This window comes from Struthio camelus, chromosome 1 (assembly GCF_040807025.1).
Source record: "Struthio camelus isolate bStrCam1 chromosome 1, bStrCam1.hap1, whole genome shotgun sequence".
In the NCBI taxonomy this organism is placed as follows: domain Eukaryota; kingdom Metazoa; phylum Chordata; class Aves; order Struthioniformes; family Struthionidae; genus Struthio; species Struthio camelus.
Window position 1 is genome coordinate 71,328,552 of NC_090942.1, and position 14,460 is coordinate 71,343,011.

The following is a 14,460-nucleotide window of genomic DNA, read 5'->3' on the forward strand; positions in this document are numbered from 1 at the left end:
CTTCTCCCTTTCCTCCCCCTTCCCCCAGCATGATGCTTCATGGTCTTTCTGCTCATGGTTTTCATTCTCTTTGAGGGGGGCTGCTTTGTACAAGGAAAAAGTTACAAACTCTTGAAGTGGAGCATGAAAGTAGCACATGAGAGCCTCAGTGCACTGAGGCCAAGAAAAGTTGCACAGGATGAAAAAGCTGTTCAGGCTCTGGCGAGTGGCTCAGCTTTACCCTCAGCCACGTTGGGTTTTTAATTTCCATTTTTAATCTTAGAAGAAAAATTGGGTAACTGACTCTCTGCTGAATCTATAGTTTCACCCTGTTTTTCAGCAAAGGAAAGCAGCGCCTATGGAAAAGTACCAGGACAAGGCAATGGGAGAGACTTGGACCTAGACGATCCAATTTATGACTAAATTAAAATGTTTTTGTTGCTTTTAATGTTAAAATATTCTTTGAAACACAAGCTTTAATAGTGCTTACTTTGAGCATGTGCAGAGCTCTTCTCTGTGTGTATTGCTGTACAGCTAGCTTAAATGGGTGACTATACAAGGAAGGGTGACTTCTTAGCCATCATATATCAGACCGCTGCTGGAAGCAAAATAAATGAGCGCCCTGATTGGGTCTGGCACATGTTAGCTTCCTAGTTCCCTTTCCCTGTACAAAAAGATAACAGAAATGTGGGCCTTTCCCTTTATCTCTCACAGTAATAATGAATGTCAGCAAAGATTTGAATGGACCACAGGATTATTAGGATTGTAATATCTTGCTTTCTTTTTGAAGTAGGCTGAAACTAATTGTAATCATCTGCTGGGTTAGATGAACACAATAGGTTCTCAGCTGCAGGCTTTCATCACAGTGGAGATCTTGTATGATCTGGCCTGGCAGGGCTTTGGGCTTACAAAACTTTTTTAGGTGTCAGATGTTTGGCACTCAGAACTGAGCACTGAGAGAAGCATTGCTGTACTTAAATGTCCCTGCTTTCTAATCCTTTGTTTTTAGTATAATGTCACCATGTTAAGGGTGTTATATTTAGTGGAGGCTAATAAAAGGCTGCTCAGCTGTGACCAAGTTCAGTTACATGGGCTTGAGTGATAGTCTGCTTAAAAACTGTTGCGTGCACCCTGGCAGAATCATGATGCGGTCTAGCAGGATGTTTGCTTAGCTGTAGAGCTGGGGTTTTATGGCCTTGGTATCTTCCAAGAGCAAACTGACAGTGCAGTAGGGCTGTTGCCTTTGCTATGACTATTTTTGTCACGTTCATTTTTGAAAACAAAAACAAAACTGAACTCCAAAACATGGAACAGCCATACTTACTGAGCCCTGGTCAACTCCTTTTTGTAGTTTTACAGTGACACTGTCCTACCTGCTGCAGCCCCTTTATTTGTCTTTCCCTAATGTCTTTCCCTAATTGCAGGCTGTCCTACCAGAGAAACGATGACGATGAGGAAGAAGCTGCCAGAGAACGTCGCCGACGGGCTCGACAGGAGAGGCTTCGGCAAAAGGAAGAGGGCGATCTGTCAGGAGAAGTAACAGAGAAATCAGAAGTTAATGCCCAAAACAGGTAAACCTTTAATGTCGTTTACTGATGAGTCAACGGTACTTTCTGTTTAGAGGAGAGACATATTTTGAAGGGCTCTATTTTTCTGCTTAAATCTTAAGTTCCAGCTTTGGCCAGCCTCGCCCCGATGAGGACCAAACACTGTGAGGAGCAGCAAACCACAGCTGAATGGGAGTATCACTGAGCGTGACCCATTCCCGTATTTACTTACTGAGTGTGCTCAGGGCTGTCTATAGGATAACTCAGCTGGCACTCATGAGGGGAAATACTTCTGATGCGTCCTGCTGGCAGATTCTCTCAGGCACGTGTGTGCCTGCTCTGTAGATGGGCTGTAGTACTCTTGTCTCTGGCTCCACAAGCCTCCACGTCGTCCATCTTTTGTCATGATAAGAGATGGACAGATGAGAAAGTTCAGGAATCCGGCTTACAGGGACTGTGGTGTCATGTCCCACAAGGGCACATGGGAACGTTAGGCTCCCAGGACTCAAGCTGCAGATGAAATATGCATGGGAGGTGCTGGATGTGAGATCTAGGCATCAAGCCACATCTGGCATTGTGAGGCTTATACAGCTATAAACAACAGAAAAGCTCGTGGAGTTAGGTGTCATTTGTTGCAAACTGGGAGGGCAGAACTGGCCTTCTAGTCTGTGTGTCATTTGTTCAGTTTCATGTCCTCACAAATAATATATCCAAATGTCCAGGAGTCATAACATTTGACAGAAGAGACCAGAAATATGCCTTGTGATATCAAGCTAGTCAATCAAACACTGAGCTCAGGTAGCATTCTATTAAATAAAAACAGAATGGATATAGATAAAAAAGCAGCAACACTTGATTGCAGATGATAATCTTTTTCCAGTATAAAGTAAAAACAGTTAGAAAGAGGGAGGAAACCTGAACATAGGAGTCCTAATTAGCTGAATTTTGAAGACTTCAAAACCCTCCAGGGACTGAGAGGGAGATCCAGTTCTCATACCTACAGATGTTAAGTGGCATGTCTCAAATTAGGTGCTGGGTTCACACCATTTTCTGAGGGGATACATATCGCTTTGCAAACAATCACAGCTGCACCTCACTGTAAATTACCATGTTATCCCATGATGGACTGTATCTGTGGATGTTGTTGCTGAACGGAAGTAGCCACTTTCTCATTGCTAGAGAAGGTCATTGAAGTCAGAAGGTGTCTTGCTTGAGTAGCATCTTCAAAGATTTTGCCTGATGAGGGCACCTTTGTGAATAAGACAAAGAATTTTCACGTGTGGACCAGGCCAAGCTGAAGGGAAGGGGTCCTTAAAGCAAGCTGAGGTCTTCCAAGTATTCTGCTGCCAGGCGCAGAGTGGGCTATTTATATTTCAGCTGTTCCAAGCATCAGGGACCAGTCTAGTGCCCACTGAGGTCAATAAGACTCTGGGACTTCAGCGGATGTTGGAGCATGGCTGGAAGGGAACCTTTCCCGGGTCTGACATTGTGAAACCTCCCATTCCTATACATGTAGGAATGCCAGAATTAATCCCCAGAACCAGTTTGCTAAATTCTGAAGGATGTAACCTATTCTATTTTCACACCGTGGAATGCTGTTATAGTAAACCTTTTTCTAGAAACAGCTAAGTGCATACCTTGTTAGAAAGGTTTTTTTAATGCAAAGTTGTCACTTTTATGTAGTGTGGCGGAAGAGGAAACCAAACGTCCTACAAGCACAGGCGGAACAGATGACGATGCTGCATTCTTGGAGAGACTGGCAAGACGGGAGGAGAGACGCCAAAAACGTCTTCAGGAAGCCCTGGAACGTCAAAAGGAATTTGACCCAACGATCACAGATGGGAGCTTGTCACTCCCAAGCAGGAAAGAAGTAAACAACGTGGAAGAAAACGAGACCACGGAGAAAGAGGAAAAGGTTGAAACACGCCGTGGACGCTATGAGATTGAGGAAACGGAAACGATTACCAAGTCACACCAAAGGAACAACTGGAGGCAAGATGGGGAAGAAGAGGAAAAACAAGAAGAAAAAGACAAAGAGGAGGTACAGGAGGAGAAACCAAAGGAGGTACCTGTAGAGGAAAATCAGGTAGATGTGACAATAGAAAAACCCATAGATAAAGAAGAGGCAGTAGAAGCAAAAACTCTAGCTGTAAATGCAGAGGAACACAAAGCAGAGAATGATACCAGTGCTGTGCTGGAAGGGGAGCAGAAGGGTGGAGAGGAGGCTGCAGATATAACTGATGCTGTAGATAAAGATGAGATTAGGGATGAAGAAAAGGAAAAGGCTGAAGAAGAAAGGAAAAAAGCAGAGGAAAGGGAGAAACTTGAGGCAGAAGAAAGCGAGAGGTTAAAAGCAGAGGAAGAAAAGAGGGCAGCTGAAGAAAAGCAGAAAGCAGAGGAAGAAAAGAGGGCAGCTGAGGAGAGAGAGAGGGCAAAGGCTGAAGAGGAGAAGAGGGCCGCTGAGGAGAGAGAGAGAGCTAAGGCAGAGGAGGAAAAGAGGGCAGCTGAGGAAAGAGAGAGAGCTAAGGCAGAGGAGGAGAAGAGGGCAGCTGAGGAAAGAGCAAGGGCTAAGGCAGAGGAGGAGAAGAGGGCAGCTGAGGAAAGAGCAAGGGCTAAGGCAGAAGAGGAGAAGAGGGCAGCTGAGGAAAGAGCAAGGGCTAAGGCAGAGGAGGAGAAGAGGGCAGCTGAGGAAAGAGCAAGGGCTAAGGCAGAGGAGGAGAAGAGGGCAGCTGAGGAAAGAGCAAAGGCTAAGTTAGAAGCAGAGAAATTAAAGGAGAAAAAAAAGGTAGAAGAGAAAAAAATAGAAGAAAAGAAAATAGAAGATAAACAGGTAAAAGAGAAGAAAGCACAAGAGGAAAAACCTAAAGCAGCTTTCCTAAAAAAACAGGTACAGTAAACATTTTGCACCAAAACAAAGACACCTGTGATTTGTGAGAAATGTAATGCAAGAAAAAAAAAATTGGATTGGAATTTCCTCACGGTTCTACTCCTGCAGTTAAATGACTAATACTCATGCTCTTTCTTGCTTTCTCTTTTTTAAACTAAAGCTCCTTATTTCTGCTTATCAATAATGCAGTATGCAACACACCTGACCTCACTCCATTGTACAGAGAAAACCTTGCATGTTCAGACCTCAGTATGGTTTTTTGCTGCCTTCTTTCTCAGTTGCTGTAAGCTGGCCTAATGCAGTACACGTGAGGTTGAGGCAGGCACAAATTGACACAACATATATGAGCACCTGGTAAGCTTGGTGTGAGGAATGTGTTTGTTAAATGCAATCACAAGTGAGGACTCTTGCTGCTGGGACATGTGAGCATGATGTCGCGCAAGGGAGGAAGGCCAAGGTGGGGGAGTGGGAGCTCTTGGAGAGGAGGGGAGGGAGCACGGCTGCACACGGGGATGTGGCACAGCAGCTTATGGAGGAGATGTGAATGCACACTGGACTGGTATGTGAACACGGTGTGGCAAAACACAGGTGCAAAAGGATGATCATAGAATGATGTGTTCATCTTAAAAAAATTATTAAAAACCCCAAAAACAAAGGGGGAAGAAAAAGAGGCTAAAGTGGAAGTTCGAAAGGAAAAGGTACCAGATGAGAAGCTTCGACCTACCTCCAAAAAAGATCAGGTAACATTTAAACCTTTGTTTTAGAGGTTGTAAGGAAACTTGAGATAAGAAAATAAAAAAGGGCCCTATAACTCCAAGTTGCTTGTTCAGCAAATTACTTAAGCATGTGCTTCACTTTAAGAACATGGGTAATCCTGCTGAAATAATTAGGGATGAAGCTACTTATGCGCTTAATATTAAATGTATGTGTAAGTGTTTTGTACTTTTTTGGGCCTTAGAACCAAGTCCTGTTTGTCATAATTAGAACAAATACTTCAGTGAAACACGGTTCAGTCAGGACACAAGGATGGTTTGAACTCTAGGTATAGATTTTTCAGGACTGTATCAACTAATTATCTTCCCTGGTTTCCTCTGACTTTACTGTCAACTTTTTCCCTGTGACTGAGACCTACTTTCATAATAATAATAATAATCTAGGTCCCTTTGGCCACCTGACTGCCTTAACTAATGATTTTCCCCCAAACTGCAACGTCCCATGATATAAACGATGCATACCCAAGATTCTTCTTTTGTTTTGAAGAGAAATTCTACAAAATGTACTGCATTGCATTTCCACTGTAAACACAGGAGCTGGTGCCATGGTGTTTTACTGTATGGTAAGTCAATAAGATTTGGGAAGCATTTATGCTTCAGGTTGCAGCTGGCAAGCAGGGAGCCACGTTCAATGTTATATCGCAGCTGTGCTATTGATTCGATGCAGCAGGTATCAGAATACCCACTGATTCTAATTGAGCAGTGAGATTGGGCGAGACCTTGCAGGTTTGGACTCATTTGGGTTCAGTCAGGTCTGAGTGGCTTAAGGAGAGCCACAGCACTGAGATTTGGTAAGGGTCAACTTGCTGCCTGTGCAACTGTTGTGGAGCCCGAAGGGCTGGAGCCTCTGCTGCTATGTGGGAACAGCAGCAGGGGGTCTGGTCCAGTGTCCTCAGCTGTTGGAAAGCAGCTCGATTAATTCACAGCAGGCTATAAATGGTTAGCTCATCTTCAGGGGGAGGTGAAGGCAAATCATGTTGCAAAGTTTTATGTCCAGTTGTCTGACTTGATTGTCCAACATGTTTTCTGAGTAAGGCGCACGTGAGATTGAAAAGGTGAATGAAGAGATGAAGCTGGTTAGAAGAAAGGTACCTAACAGAGAGAGAGCCTGGCAAAATTAGAACAAATTACTCTGGAAAGGGGAAAAATTAAATGAGAGCTTAAGAACACTGCTTTAGAAAAACTTAACAGTTGCTCTGCTCTGAATTGCCTGATTATGAATCTAAAATAAGGAGTTGTGCCAAAATTTAGAGAAGGGTTATGCCAGAAGCTTCATACAACAGAATCAGCCTGTAATACTGTTACGCAAAGTCTTTGAATATTACAAGTAACTTTAAAAAGGGGGCTGTAGTATAACCACAAATATTGATGGGGCGGCAGGGGGGGGCTGGAGGGGAGCACTTGAGACACAGTTGTCCTGCTTGTGTTTACGTGGAGCTTGCTCAACTGTCTCTGGAGCTCCCAACATCCTTTTAAACCATGCCCACAAGTCTGGATTCTTCCAGGAAAGTGATAAGACTTTTAAAAGTGACTAGTGATTTTAATACTTCTATTCTTGGATGTTCAAGTTGAGACAATTTAGGAGTCCTCCATTTTTAATGCAATACTGAATACCTGTCTGCTGAAGGGTGGATCCCTTGCATGTGTATCAAAATAAGCATTCAAAATGATTCCTCATTTCTGAAAATCTCAGTTATTGCTTCCTGCTTTAGGAATAAAAATTGGCCAACTCAAGCTGCAAACAAAGTCAAGGAGATCAGGCTCCCATCTTTTCCCCCTTCAAGTATGTACAAATTCAACAAGGCCTTTTTTTCAACCGTATATGCAGTTAAGATGATGGCAGTGTAGAATGAAAAGATCCTGAAGGCAGACTATGTCTCTACATAACCAGATTCGTGCTTCTGTAATTATGCAACACAAGAGTATATCCTTTCTAGTTGTGACCAGAATCTGGCCCTCTAGGTTTTGATCAAATTAGCAAGCAAAATTCATCTCCTTTTCTAAACTGCCCCACAATTTTGGGTTCTCAAAACTGGCCTGGAAAGCTCATAAGAGCAAACTTTCTCATGATGTGAGACTCCTGGTATTTCCTGCTTCCAGTTTGGCTAGACATGCTGCAACAGTTGCTTTTCTCATGGTATTTGGGTATAGTAGTTGGCTCTAAATGGAAGCCCTAGCTAGACCCAGATGCCCACAGCTTTTAAGATGCTGAGAAACTGCACCCAAATACAGGATCAAATTTGTCAAACGGCCCCGAACCTCAGTAATTGATTCACTGCAGTTTGAAGGTGTTCAAACTCTAGATTTGGAAACTTGACTCTCAAGTATTAAAAAAATCCTAAACAGGAAAGAAGCAATGCAGAAAAGGATTGACATACCCATAAATTAAATTGCAAATTAGCTAAACATTAAAAAGCCTTTTAGCTGCGTTGTTTTGACTTGAGAGTCGAGATGTGAGGGAGGATGTGGGCTGTTTTCTATTCAGGTGATAGCATCCATCCACTCTAGCTGGGGTCAGTGTGGTCCTTTTCATTAAATTCAGCAGAAGCTGGATTAGCCTTTAATTCAGTGAAACACTTGAGACATGGGAAGATGCTTTTTTTTGTGCCCTTCCTTTGGAATGGCAAAAAATGGTTTCTGCTTCTGTACAAATCAATCACTGTTTGGGCATTAAAATTAGTAGGAGCAGAATTGGGCCCTATAGCTGTGAAATGGTTCTGTAATAACTTGTTATATCATCCTTTTGAGTAAAGAAGCCAACTTATATAATAGTTTTCTCAAATGCACACATGCAACCGTAAATCCTGCTAGCTTCTGAAATGTTATTTCCTAACCTATTAATTTTTAAAGTATACTGTTTTAATATTAGTTTTCTCAGCGATTTCAATTAAGATGTAAGAGATATGACCTTCCCCAGTGGACTTCAATACATCAGGCAGCTGGAAGTACTGGCTTTTTAATGAGACTTAGATCTTGATGAAAATCTCAGCAAAGGAAATCCTATGCTCTCAAAATCCCAACACGGACATCCTGGCATTCGAAATGTTGCAACAATCAACACCCCCGGTCCCAGTATCACACTGACAGGGACTGAAGGTTTAGGAGATTGCTAACAGGCAGCAGAGCTTTACGCTGTGAACATCACTAGTTAGGATCTGGCCCAGATTTGGGAGCGTCCAAAAGACTGTACTGTCCGATGGCATTCATTAGACTCGATGAATAAAATTGGTTGTCTCAGCCCAGCTCCTAGAAAACAGAAAACCATTGCTGAGGCTGCTCGCAATACCAGCCTTGTTTGCTAGCAATCACAGCATCATGGCCAAAGAATGCATGGTCATGGAAATTGAACTCCCCTCTTGTCCGTTGGGGAGTGATTCTGCCAGGTCATAACTAACAGTCCTTGGCAGGATGGTGCAGGGAAGGTTTACACGGCTGCTGCCTGTTCACAGGACAGAGCAAATTTCTCGGTAGGTTGTATCCAATGCCCCTCTCCAGTGGCAAACTTGCTCAGGTTGTGTAAACCCCCATTACTTGCCTGTAGCACACCATGGTGTTCTTTATCGTGTAAGTTTCTGTGAATGAACAAGCTGGACCCAGATAAAGTCAGAGCTGATACTGGGTCTTCATTCAGCAGCTTAATACAGCTCTTCATGAGGATCTTGACTTGAAGACTCTGAAGTCATGCCTTATTGGTGTAGATTTTACATCCTCAGAAGTTCCTCTTTGAGGAAGGATAGAAGTAGCTGTGATTTACAGAGTGGGTGGTGGTGGTGGTGGTTTTATGTTACTAGGAACAGAAGAGAGCTCCTTGAAAACAGTCGTATTCTGACAGGACTGTTATGGAAGTTCTTTTTGTAGTTAGAAAATGGGATGGTAATAGGCTTCCAAGAGAAAAAAGTATCTTTTTATGAAGGTCTTCAAATGAATTTTTCACAGAAAATATTTCTTGCTTGCCTACTGGAATCTTCTTCCAACATGGTAGAACTTTAAAAAAAAAAAAAAAGTGAGAGAGATTTTTGGAGTAATTTTTTTTTCATTTGCTGCTGTTGAAAGTTTATTTAGGCTGATATTCCAACTAACTTGCTTAGTAGGAATAATTCTGCCTGCAAGACAAAGAACTCAAATCAGTCTATATCCTCCACTTCTTATCAGCCTCTGGGCATGACTCAGTGTGCTGTCTGTGGCACTGGTAAATACTTCAAGCCCGTAACTCTGCGGGTATATTAGAGTGTAAATATATGCACTAAGTATACGTGATTGCTATCAAAAAATATCCTGTGCTGCTTTGTAAGGGAAGGGAGAATTCTTGCTCAGAGTATTTTCTTCTTCCTGGGGTTAAATATTGATGCCTGATAACACCATCCATGACTGGCCCCTGGCAGGACTGTGCTTTTGGTCAGAGCAACTTTTACTCTGATATAAAGATCATTTTGTTTCCTGGCCACTATACTTGCAATATTGAAGTATCCACCTGTTGTGACACTGTAAACGCTAGATCCGTTTTGGTAGCACTCCCTTGTTACGGTACTGAATTGAACTGGCATACACTAACTTTGTCCAGTCATCTTGATAATTGCTGACGGTTATGCATTATTTTTATTGCTCCAGTGCCCTAAGCCTTCTACAAAGACTGTAACTACAAGCCTAGTCCCAAGGAGTTTGCAGCCCAGGATAATAGGCAGTAGGTGAATCTGCGGTGGGAGAGAGGAAGATTGAGGTGCCTCAGGAAGGTGCAATTGCAGACTGAAGTGATGTTGCGTGGAAGTCCTATGGCCAAAACGAGCTTTCACAGAACAGAGAGGGTTTCAGATGCTTTCATATTTAGCAGGGTGATGGCTGATCATGTTTTAGAGCTTTGCGGACTACTACTGCCATAAAGTACATAAGCATTTTGAGGACAGTGCTTGGTTAATCATTAACATCAAGAAATTTCTCAGCTATTATTCAGAATGCCTCATTGTGCTTTTTTTTTCCCGATTTACTCCTGAGCAGATAAAAGATGACAAGGATAAAGACAAAGCACCCAAGGAGGAAATTAAGAGTATCTGGGATCGTAAGAAGGGATTTCCTGAACAAAAGGCACAGAATGGAGAACGTGAAGTCCCTGCCCACAAACTTAAATCTACTGAGAATGCTTTTAGGTAAGTTCCAAATGAATATTGGGTTTATGTTATAGCAGAGCAGGTGGCCTTCTCTGGGTCTCTGTTCATATCCTTTTAGCAGCTTAGTATAAGACTTAGATTGCAACAGCAGCAGAAGTTCTAATAGTCATTGGGTTGTTAGGCATGAATTAAGGGTCTTGGGCTATTTTCTAAAGAACTGCTCCGACATCGCTGCAGTGATGAAATGCAGTACACAAAGCAGATATAAATAATAGCCTCATTCCTTCTGTAGAGATGAATATCTTGTTTTTGCTTTGCTGGGGTTTTCCTTTCTTGAAGGACATTTCTTTTTAATATATACACGGAAGCCAAGACTGACCATAGCCCAGTTCTCCTATTTTTCAAATGAGATCTCTACCTTTACTGAAATAAGCTATTTCCAATTACACACCTGCATTTAATCCGACTCTGCATAATCAACATGGAGCAGTATCCAGTTGGTAACTTTTTCAAGAATTTCTCTCTTGATTGTTTTTCATGGCAAGCCTTGAAATTAGTGGGTTCTCTACAAAAGTGACTATTCAGCTAGGTGAAAACCTCTCCCAGCCATAATGTTCTATTTTTTTATCCTTTTATAAGCGCTATCAGAATCCAATGAAGGTAACAAAATTGCTAGTGAAAAGTTTATTAAAGAGGGATTCTGCTTGCTAGTGGAGGATGCATGAAGCAGAGCAGAAGTTCTTCCTTTTAGCAAGGGAACAGGAATGAACAGGTTAGAAATGTTTGTTTTTCCTTCTGCACCTCTCTCCCTCTTTTGCATTGACACAGGCAAAGAACAGGTTAAGCTCTGCAGGCACTTTTTAAAATCTGTGCATGGCAGATGGGTTTTGCTGTTGTATCTCAGCGTTCCCCTTGTGATTCGTCTGAGAAAAACAAAGTTTCTCAAAATAAAATGCAGTTCAAAAGTCCCTGGAGGCACCCTGACCTAAGGCCAAAAGACAAAGTCAGACAGCATAGAGATCGAATAGCAGGAAATCAGTCTTGCTCAGAACTGTCCTGTATCTTGACTTGGTTCACATCATCAATAACATGAGAACGGTTTTCTAAAAATATTTTTGTTGTGTTTCATTTGTTTTGCTTCCTGTGGGAGACTTTAGTGGCAACATGTAGATTTGAGTTTCCACTCTTTTTTCCTTTTTCTGTTTTTCTTCCAAGAAGGGTGTCTAACCTAAGGCTTTTTTTGGAACTATCTTTTTTTTGTTTGTTTTTACATGAACATATCAGATGCTAGAAAGAAAGCCTGTAACTTGGTTAATTCTTAATGGTGAGGATGAGAATAAAATAGGGTAGTGGAGACTGAAGAAAAATCTTCTGAGTCTCGTTTGTCTACTTTAGTCAATAAGAGAATTGCAGAAAAAAAACGTATATTCCCTTTCCCATCTCCCCTCTTACCTGCCTTCTTCCTCATTTTCATACAGGACTGTGTTGTAACACATTTTTCATGTTGTTCTGACGTTTTTGGCTGCCATAAACCACTTCTTTCCTTTTCCTCCTTGTCTGAAAGCTGGCAACCAACTTCACTTCTTAGCACCAAAGAGACACTTACGAAAGTCTTCCTCCACCCAGTATCTCAGTACTAATTTCTCAATGTCAACAGCAGGGAGCAGCAATTCCCAGAAGCTGTTAAAAACAGAGGAGTTTGGGAGATGGAGGAGAATAAGAAGAATTACTGCCAGTTATTGTTTCCTGCTTCAGATTGTGCAGAACCAGCAGGGGAAGTCCAGTATGCTGCGTGAGAATAAGATAAACTAGCAATAGATATATGTGGGCAGAACTCGAAATCTTCTTTGTAAGGAGGACAAAATAGTCACCCGAGCTCTCCAAACGTTAAGACTAGATTCTGCCTTTGGCTTATATCAATTGAAAGCTGAGAGTAACTCTGTTGATTTAGTTGAGGTTGTCTGCACTGAAGTCACTGAGGATTAACCCTTCCCGTGTACCAATATACAACAGAGCAGCAATTTGTGAAGAGAATCTTGGCAAATGTTGTACTCTTAGTACTCTTAATTTTTTGAAAGCTGAGTATTTGCCCTTGGCAGCAATATCATTATGTCTATCAGAAATGACCTATGACATCTTGTTTGGGCCCCGACCTTGCAGGTCTGAGCGGGCTGGCAACACAGGCTTCAGAGAGCAAGAGCAAAAGTCACTGAGGTTGCTGAGGCTGTTTGTTGCAGAGGCTGCAACTCTGCGGTGAAGCAGGAGGAAAGTCTTAAATCAGCCAAGGATTTCTCATGGCCTGTGTGAGACAGAGGAATTGGATCCTTAGATACTTGGGATACGTAGGCTCATGGAGCATTTGAGTTCTCGCTGTCTCTGCAAACTGGATCTGAGGTATTTGAGGCTGCACACCCCAAGTACAAATGAAAATTCAAATAGAGTTTCCAATGTTTGCTAGCAATACTTTAGTTAATTACATATACTTTATGTTTTAAAAAGGCATGTGAGCTCCCTTCTTTAATTAGACATAGCTGCATGATGGAAGCCGTGTTAGTGACAGTGCACATTAATATGACGCTTACGGTGGAGGGTAACCTTGTGGGTCTGCTTTAATGGGTTAACTATTCAAATATATTCAGGAATAGGGCCTAGAACAGAAAAGGATTGTGATAAGGTGATATTAGGGAGATATAAACTATATACCTGTAACTCTAGATTAGAAAATCAAGTTTGAAAGCCTGCTAAGGATACATGAATTCAGAGGTCTAGATTTTTTGTCTTTAGCTTTGCTGTGTGATGTTAAACTCCTACATAGAAAAGACTTTCTAAAATGAAGTAAACGCATTATAAAATAAGTGTCAGGTCCTCGTTGAACTTACACAGATGAAGAACAAAAGCTGAGATTCCCATAGTAATACTAATTTCTTTGTGCTGTTTTGCCATGTGTTTTTTAATAATACAGTTCCCAATTCATGCATTCTGCTGTGCTAAAACAGAGTTTCATCCAAGTTAGTAACAAAATGTGGGGGCAGAGGAATCTGTATCAGTAGATCCTAATGTGATATTGAAACCACAGATAATTCAGCTCTGATCCTACAACCTGTTTTAGATGGTTAACCCCAATGGAGTTAGTGATTTTCTGTGTAGATGAGGGATCTGAATGAAGTGCATCTTAGCAGAATTGGATATGACTGTATTGCAGATTTATGATACTTGATTTTAATGTTATTTGTTATCTCTAGTATGATGAGCTCTACTAGTTATTATTACTATTGGAAATCCTGGTTTGTACAATCTTTCTGTATTAAATTCTGTAATTCTCTAGTTTTATTACTGAAGTCATTAGTATCCAGCTTCTCTAAATACCGACAGAACAGAGCAGAAAGTTTTTTAAAAATTCATGCATATTCCTTTTCTGTCTCTTGTGAATAGCATACTGGTACCTCTTAGGTGCCTGTCTCTTTGCCAGCAGTAATAATAAACACACTCAGAGAGCCGACACTTATCAAAACACTGCTGTGGTAATTACATAATCAGGCAATGCTATCTGATGTGCTTTAAAGTATGTACCTCACATGAGCAATTTCTATTTTTTTAATTTTTGTTATATTCTCTCTTTCCATCTCATATATAGTAGAGCTGGTTGGAAAACTGCTTATTTTCTCCTGTGGAAAATTGCCATTAAAAAATAATTTCCAGTTTCTTAAGAAAAAAGTCATACTTTCCCTGGAGAATGTCAACAAAAGATCCGATGAACCTCACTATTCGTACAAGCTAGAAAAGTCCCAGTGAGAGGTGCTGTAGATGAGATAGGAATGTTGTACTGGTGAAGCAATAAGATTCTCTCTCTCTTCCCTCCTCCCCCACCATCTCCTGTCTTCCCCAAGCCGAGTATCCTGTTCTCTCCCCAAATATACTTGTCTTGTTTTATATAATCCCATTACAAAAAGACATTTGCCTTAGAAAGCAAAGGATTAGTCCATCTTTCACTATACAGAACATGATATAATATTTTTGCTGTAGGTTTTTCATATGTAAATATGTCTCATTTAAAACTGACAGAGAGGAATTAATTATTGCTTTCCATTGCTGTGTTTTCTACATAAAGTAGATGCTACATAAAGTAGGCTACACTTTTGGAAGTGTAGCCTCTGTACACAAGCTGTAGAGCA

General features: G+C 41.4%; 1 protein-coding gene across 17 annotated transcripts in view; it reads left to right on the forward strand.

Moving 5' to 3' along the window:
• CALD1 (caldesmon 1) overlaps nt 1–14,460 on the forward strand; it is a 279,725-nt gene that overhangs the window by 244,702 nt on the left and 20,563 nt on the right. For 6 of the 17 annotated variants that reach the window (XM_068947959.1, XM_068947969.1, XM_068947937.1 and 3 more), the window contains 3 exons: nt 1,404–1,550; nt 3,210–3,612; nt 10,179–10,327. In XM_068947959.1, the coding sequence (XP_068804060.1) occupies nt 1,404–1,550; nt 3,210–3,612; nt 10,179–10,327 (699 nt within the window). Of the gene's footprint in view, nt 1–1,403; nt 1,551–3,209; nt 4,414–5,069; nt 5,154–10,178; nt 10,328–14,460 lie in introns of all 17 variants that reach the window. The other 11 variants (XM_068947889.1, XM_068947898.1, XM_068947883.1 and 8 more) reach the window with 3 other exon arrangements.